This window comes from Arachis ipaensis, chromosome B03 (genome assembly GCF_000816755.2).
Source record: "Arachis ipaensis cultivar K30076 chromosome B03, Araip1.1, whole genome shotgun sequence".
NCBI classification, from domain to species: domain Eukaryota; kingdom Viridiplantae; phylum Streptophyta; class Magnoliopsida; order Fabales; family Fabaceae; genus Arachis; species Arachis ipaensis.
This window is the reverse complement of record NC_029787.2, coordinates 130096162-130104197: the sequence shown is the minus strand read 5'-3', so window position 1 is coordinate 130104197 and position 8036 is coordinate 130096162. Positions and strand designations below refer to the sequence as shown.

Genomic DNA, 8036 nt, shown 5'->3' with positions numbered 1-8036 from the left:
CTAACAAAATATTAACAAAGAATAATAATATTTACTAGACAACCTTGCTAATATATTAATTAACGTGAACTTGACCTCTCATAAGTAGTAGATCATTAGAGCAGTAAAAGTCAGTGTGGTTGAATTGAGACAAGAAAAGACAGTGAGCAACAATAATTTTATAGAAAATGTATGACACTGGTTTTCTTGTGTGTTTTTCATGTGTAAAATAAGATATATAGCTGATAAATTAAACCGACAAGTTGGAAGAACGAACTGACTAAATTAGTAATATGTGGCTCTCTTTCAATTTCATAAATCCTCCTCATCCATCTGAGAACAACCTAGCTAGCTAGGGAGAGAATGGAACAACTCTTCACACCAATTTCCTCAAGTCCAAGATTCCGATCTTGATTAATTATATGTATGCTTCGCTTGTTGCACGCACCTTCTTCACAACCAAGTCCTAAATATATAAAATGATCATAATTAAATCTATGTTTATTTCTATTTCTCTTTCTCCGATTAATAGGTCTGATTATTAGATTTTTTATAAAAAAAAAAATCCCAAAGTTAGGGATGTGAATAATGGCTTAAATAATTAGGGATTGTTTATTTGCAGTGTTGGAGAAGAGGGCAATACGGAAAAGTAGGAGAAATCCCCTGAAAAGCATGAACAAGATAAGCTTCTTTGACGTTGTTTAATTGGCCGTACTACTATCAACCACCACCCATAGTCCAAACAAACAACTTGGTCTTATTCTGAAAAAATAATTTAAAGTGGACGAAAATAGAGAATTGGACGCATTATGATATGTTCTTTTAATTTGGTTGGGTAGGTGACTTCATTTGTGTGTATGTCCATCCTTTTATGAGATTAGAATAGATGCCATATCCATGCATCATGCATGCATATTGCATGGTCCCCTCCTATTTCTAATTGGACACGAGTCACATATATGAATCTATCACACACGCATGGCAAAAGATATATACGAGAATTGATTAATTAATGCTATTGCTATGGCAACCAAGAATTTTAAACCTAAATAATAATGCACTCTTTTGTAAGACAGCTGTAGGGGTACCCATTCTATACATACTACAGTGCACTTATCCATTTTAATGCGATGTTTTGGTGGGTTTCATTTTTTATTTAATGCACTCTTGTACCTTCCAAATTCCAATGATTGGCGTGTACAATAATCATAAAATTGCACGTATGGTTATCCATCCTTGACCCCTTTCATTAATGCATACTATGCCATAGGCCATATACAAAATTGAGGAACAATACATATCTCATAATTATATATATTGCACGCCAGAACACAACCAACCGAGTTAATATTCAAAATGATTCTCAAAATTTGACCATCGATTCAATTTGACCTCTAATTTTTAATTGACTTAATTTATACTTTAAAATTGTAAAGTTAGATTCAGGTCGACCCTTTTGTCTAATTTCGTCACTGGAGTGATGATGTGGGACCCGGACCTCACTACATGTCTCTCCTTCTTGCTCTTACCATCGCCATCATTACCTCTCTTCTACCACACTTAGCATACATGTTGAACAATACATTTCCAATGTTACCAACAATCACAAGGTCACACCACCCATTGCTCCAAATTCAAAACATCCTCACCCATTGCACCCATCTTTGTGTTCCTATTAAGAGGGATCTAAAGTGTGGTGTTGTATTTCTTTTTTTTTTTTTCTATTTCTCTTTAATTTGTTAATGTTAGTGATTGTTAATGTTATTTGTTGGGGAGGAAAGACGATGGTAGAGAGAAGATGGTGATGATGATGGCGAAAAAGAGAAAGATCAAATAATAGAAAGGTCATTCATAAATGGCGATGGAAATATGTGGGTGTTGGTGGATTGTGAATGTTGTTGTTTGTTGGGAGAGGGAGGGTGTTGGTAGAGGGGAAGTGATGATGGCGATGGTAAGAGGAAGAAGGAGAGACATGTAGTGAGGTTTGGGTGCCACGTCATCACTCCAGTGACGGAGTTGGACGAAATGGTCAATCTGAGCCACCCTTTAAAATTTTATGGTATAAATTGGATCAATTAAAAATTAGAGGGTCAAATTAAGTCGGTGGTCAAATTTCGAGAATCATTTTAAGTATTAACTCCAACCAACCATATATGAATTGAATTGAATGTAAAATGAAACTACTCCATTAGTTATAACCCAACCCAAATGTACCTATAAATCAAAATACAAATAAGTAAAATGTGGATTATTTAGTTGCATAGAATTTCGGCTATAGTAGAAGAAAAAATCTAAGAAATTAACTATTATGAGTGTGTTTTCTTTTACAAATATAAAATATAATATTATTAATTAAAAGAATTAAGTAATAAATAGAAATGGTCCAACTTTGGACAGCACAATAATAATAATAATAATAATAATAATAATAATAATAATAATAAAACGAGACACTCTCACATTACTTATTTTAAAACAATCGAGATTAAGAATTCAATAGTTACTTTATCAATGTAGCATCTTTGCAGCAAATTTCTCTTCCATCTTATCTGCTATGGAAAAAATATCAAAAGGAGAGAAATTCTTGTCTTCGAAAATCTTCATATTACGTACTTTCCAAATTTGTCAAAGGGTGAAGGCTGCCCTTTACTATTTTTCTGTTTCCTCCTTCTTCTCTTATCATCATTCCACTCACATGCACCCACCATTTTCAGAATATATCGTCATCCCCTGCCATTTCTGATGGTTGGATCCTTTCCAAACACTATACTTGTCTTGATTGAGAGCATGAGGTCAAGCAGTGGGTCACCTATTTAGAAAAATTTGGGCATCTAGGACATTGTGACAGAGCTATTGAGAATCGGTGGTTCAACTTCCACCACACTGGAAGACCATTGTGAAGAGCACGCCAGAGAAAATTTTTAGCTTTGGAAAGGCATTAGATCTTTCAAAGAGTTCTCTACATTTATTTCTGTTGATAAATTTCTGGTAGCAATTTCAGTAGATCGTGGAGCATTCTGAAGGCATAGGTGTAACCAAATTAAACAGAGTATTATCCAGTTCGCTCTGCTGGTCAGGTTAGCGAATATTTCCCTCTACTTGTTAGAGTTTGTAGAATAATATGTGCAATGTTTGGTTGAAATGTTGCTTCTATAATATCTCTTTTCCATTATTTGTTGTGGTCTATTAGCTGTGAAACTCATCCAATTTGGTTGTTGAAAATAGTATTGCAGTGAATTGAGCTATAATCAACTTGTTTTAACCATTTATCTTCAAAGAACCTGATGTTGTCACCTCGTCCTTTTATCCATAAACAGCCTTCTTCGATAATTTTCCGTCCTTCCAAAATACTGTGCCACCCCCATGAAGGGATTATAGCCTATCTTTGCCCTTAGAAAGGAAGTGTATATAAAGTATTTACTTTTTAGCACTTTGCCTAATAGAGAGTGAGGTCGAGAGATGATTCTTTAGCCTTGTTTTTCTAGCATAGCTAGATTAAAGGCTTTTAAATCCATGAAATTTAATTTTCTCTAAGTTTGAGGTCTACAGATTATATCCCAACCAATCCAGTGTTGTCTTCTTTCATTCTCCTTTTGTTGCCACCAGAATCTCATTATCATATGCTGTATGTCCTCTATAAGAGTCTCAGGCAACTTGAAACACCCCAACGTATATATCAAAATGGCAGTGGCTACGACTTTAATCAATATTTCTCTACCGCTAGCTGATAAGAGGGATTTTTTCAATGTTATAATTTCTTTGTCACCCAATCCTTGATATAATTAAAGGTTGCCTTCTTCGATCTCTGTATCACTGAGGGCAGACCCAAATATTTATCTTGGTTCCCAATATGGGAAATGTTGAGAATATCAAATAAAGTATCTCGGGTTTCAGGAATAGTATTTTTTATGAAAAATAAAGACTTTTGTAGATTAACCATTTGTCCACTCACCTCACTATAAGATTGTAGAATTTGGACTATGTTAGCACATACTTGGGGTGTTGCCTTACTAAATATAATTGATTCATCTGCCAAAAATAGATGAGTCATGTAAGGACATCTGTAGTTCAAACGTATTCCACCGATTTCATTCTTCTGTTCTCCTCTGTGGAGCAGATGGGAGAATCCTTCTGCACAGAATAGAAATAGATAGGGAAAAAGGGGGTCGCCTTGTCGCAATCTCCTACATGGTTTAAAGTAACCATGAAGTTGTCCTTCCACAACAACAGAGTAGGAAATAGTTGTTACACATTCCTTCATCCACTCCATCCACATTCTACAAAAACCCAATTTATCCATAATAGCCCAAATGAATTTTCATTCAACCCGACTATAAGCTTTGTTCATATCTACTTTCAATGCTAGTTCTTCATCTCCAAACCTCTTATTCTTCAAAAAATACATAAACTCGGGAGCAATCAATACATTATCACTAATAAGCCAACCCTTTATAAACGCACTTTGATTATCGCTAATGATTCTGTTCATAGTATGTTGTAATCTATGCACCAAAATTTTAGAGATAATTTTATAAAAAATAGTACTAAGACTGATAGGCCTTATTTGGCCTTGTTTATCTTGCTAATATTAGGGACTTTAGGAATTAAATATATGTGCATATGATTGAAGGCTCTGAGCATCTTCTCTCCCTCAAAGAAGCTATGACAAGTATTAAGAACATCCTTTTGATAGTATCCCAGAAAAACTGATAGAATTTTGCAGTGAATCATCTGTCCTCTCCAGGTGCCAAGAGAGGATTAATAGAGAAAACTGCATCTTTGACTTCTTGATCCGAGATTGGTCTAGCTAGCATTCGATTGGTATTGTTATCTACCCTTCTATTCAACCCCTTCAGCTCCTCAGTCGGTTCTTTTGGGTTAGAAGTAGTAAATAGGTTTTCAAAATATTGTTGTGCAATACTAGCTATTTGTTCTGCATTAGTACCAAGCTCACCTGAATCACTTTTCAGCCTGTGCAATTTATTTTTGCTGCTCCGCATATGAAATTTGGCATGAAAGGACTTTGTGTTCTTCTCACCCCAATGCAACTATTGCACCCTGGCCTTTTCTTTCCAAAATCCTTCCTCCCTCTCATATTCATCCTCTAGTTTCGCCTCTAAGACCCGGATTATAGTGGTGTCAGCTCCCGCACCTTTATCCTTCTCTATATTTAGTTTTAAGTTCAATTCAGCAATGTTTTTCTTCGAGTTAGTAGACGAATTTTTTTGCCATGCAACCAAATTGTGTCTACATTGTTTAGGCTTGCTGAATAATATAAACATCGGAGAACCTTCAACCTCCATATGCCACGAATTTACCACCACATGTCTAGTTTCTTCGCTATCACACCATCTTTCCTGGAATATGAACCTCCTCTTTATTTTAAAACTTGCTCTATCTGAAGAAATCAGAAACGGTCTATAGTCAGATCCTGTGTCATCTAAGTGCACAACCGAGTCATTTGGGTAATTCTGTTTTCACTGAATAAAGGCCAAACATCTATCCAATCTCTCTTTAATAAGGCTAACTCCTGCCTGTTTATTACTCCATGTGAACATACTACCTTCATATCCAAGATTAACCAGGTTGCCTCCATTAATAAAGTCTTGAAAAGCTTGAATAGAAGATATAGATTTCGTTCTTCCTCCCTCTTTTTCACTAAAGGCTGAGATAGCATTAAAATCACCACTAATCAAAATATTTTCTCCAACCGTTTCTAGCATATTTAAAATCTGATTGTATTGAACGTTTCGTTGGGCCTCCTCATTATGCAAATGTACTCCAAAAATCTCCCAAATTCTGTTCTGCACATTGTCTCTCCAGGTGAAATGAATAAAAAAATCAGCATGTTGAATAATATTAATATCTTCATCGTCCTTCCACATTAATACCAGCCCTTGATGATTGGATTTTTGATGGTTTAGAATTTCACAAATGAATTCTCGTTGCAAGTATAGTTCCTAAACCAAACAATAATCCTTTCATACAAAAAGTTGTTTGTCACTAGTACAAACCCCTAAAATTTATAAACCGAAGTATTGGACCTCGGGTCGTTCTCCCTAGGAATTACAATGAAGTATCTTGTTATTGGTTATGAGTTATTTTGGGGTTTTGGATAAGGAGCATGAAAAGTAAATGGCAATGAAAATAAACTAAAAACTATAAAAGGCTCTTGGAAAGGTGTGAGAACTAGAAGTCCTATCCTAGTTATCCTTCTCAATTGTGATGAGAATTGTTCATTGCTACCACTTAGTTAACCCTTACTAATTAAAGGAAAGTCAAGTGGATGAATTGACTTGAGCCACAAATCCTAGCCAACTCCCAAGGAAAGACTAGCTTTAGTGCACTCCAAACCAATTAGCAATCTCTCCAATTATCAATCAACAAAGGAATTAGATAACTCAAGTGTCACTAATTACTCTACCTAGGCCAAGAGGAACAAAATCTACACTAAAACTAAAAGAGACATTTCAACAAACACATAAAGTGAAAGAGGAGTAAACATTATTAAATGCAAGAATTAAAGGAATCTACAACTACAAAGATAAGAGATCAACAATAGAAAAGCAAAGAAGAACAATTATTATGAATTACCTCTTATTGAATTGGAAGAAAGTAGAAGGAACAATACTAGATCTACAACAAAATATAAGAACAACATAAAGGAAATTACAACAAAGGAATAGAAGGAGATTGAATGTAGCAACAAAGAATTGAGAGATAGAGGTGGAAGAAAGCAAAGATTAAAACCTAGATCTAAGAACTAAATCTAATCCTAATCCTAATTCTAAGCTAAAAGTGATTAGTTAGTTGGGAATGATCATCATCATTCTCCCTATGCCTTCCCCTTAATCCTTCATCCTTTTATTCCTTTCTGACATCCTGAAAAATGTGATAGAATATATAAAACATTTAGCATGTAACAAAAAAAACATGGTCAGGTCATAAATGACAAAGAACAATCATGATGTTGCAATGAATATGCAAAAGTGAACAAGTAAACCAAAAAAAATGCAAGCTTCATTAAAGTCAACAACTCATATTCACAAGGCAATAATATCATCATATAGTTGAAGGAATTTGTTAAAGATGGTTAAAGGTAAGCGGAAGTGGAATGGTTAAAGAAGTTAGTAAGTTAGAAAAGTAGGTGAGTGATATGATGATATTTATGCGTAATGAAAAGAAAAGTTGTGGTTTATGTTCACCATGAATGTGCAAATCCGGGAAATAAAAAAGGAGATGGAAATTTGCCCAAAACTGAAATAAAGATCAAGATGAAACTAATTTCCTTGAAAATCGGGCAGCATTCCGGCTTAAAATTAGACGTTCCCGGATAGCAACATAGCATGAGCAGTAAGAAGACAATATCAATTGAGCACAGCAGCAGTGAAATACAACCCAGCAACACAAATGGCATACGCAGCAGAATAGAGCAGTTTCATATAGCAACATAGAGTCAAACAATGCCTACGTGGGTCCTACGCGTGCGCGTACAACGCGCTTAAGCGCGGGTGAGCAAAATAGGGAAGGGCGCGTGCGCGTACCGTGCGCGCACGCGTGCATGGAGTTAGGCTAGGGGCTTAGAGTTGGCCCAACTCAGGCCTAACTCTCTGGAGAATGGCCTGGGAGTCGCGCCACTAGATTTGCGCACACGCGGCAAGTACGCGTCCGCGTGCATTGAGGGGAATGGAGATCCACGCGTGAGCGTGCAGTGCGCTCTAGCATGGGATGGCAGAATAGGCTGGGGCGCGTGCGTGTACCTTGTGCGCACGCGTACATGAGATTGGGCCTGAGGCTTAGAATGGGCTTGAGGCACGCCCAACTCTCTGGTCCGTGGCCTAGTTTGGTGGCGCCACGCAAGGACGCGCGCGCGGCGAGTGCGCGTCCGCGTACATTGACGAATTGTGAAATGGCGCGCTGGCGCGATGCATGCGCTCGCGCAGATCAGGTTGGGCCTGGGGCCTAGAGCTAGCCCAGAATTGGCTTAACTCTCTGGGGTTTGGCTCAATCAATTGCAGCAAAATAATCGGCGCGGACGCGGCAGGTGCGCGTCCGCG

General features: G+C 36.9%; 1 protein-coding gene across 1 annotated transcript in view; it reads right to left on the bottom strand.

Annotated features, from left to right (window-relative positions):
* The window catches only part of LOC107633886, a 4071-nt gene extending 2554 nt beyond the window's left edge, over positions 1–1517 (bottom strand). The window contains exon 1 of the mRNA XM_016337480.1: positions 1509–1517. Within this exon, the coding sequence (XP_016192966.1) occupies positions 1509–1517 (9 nt within the window). The remainder of the gene's footprint in view (positions 1–1508) is intronic.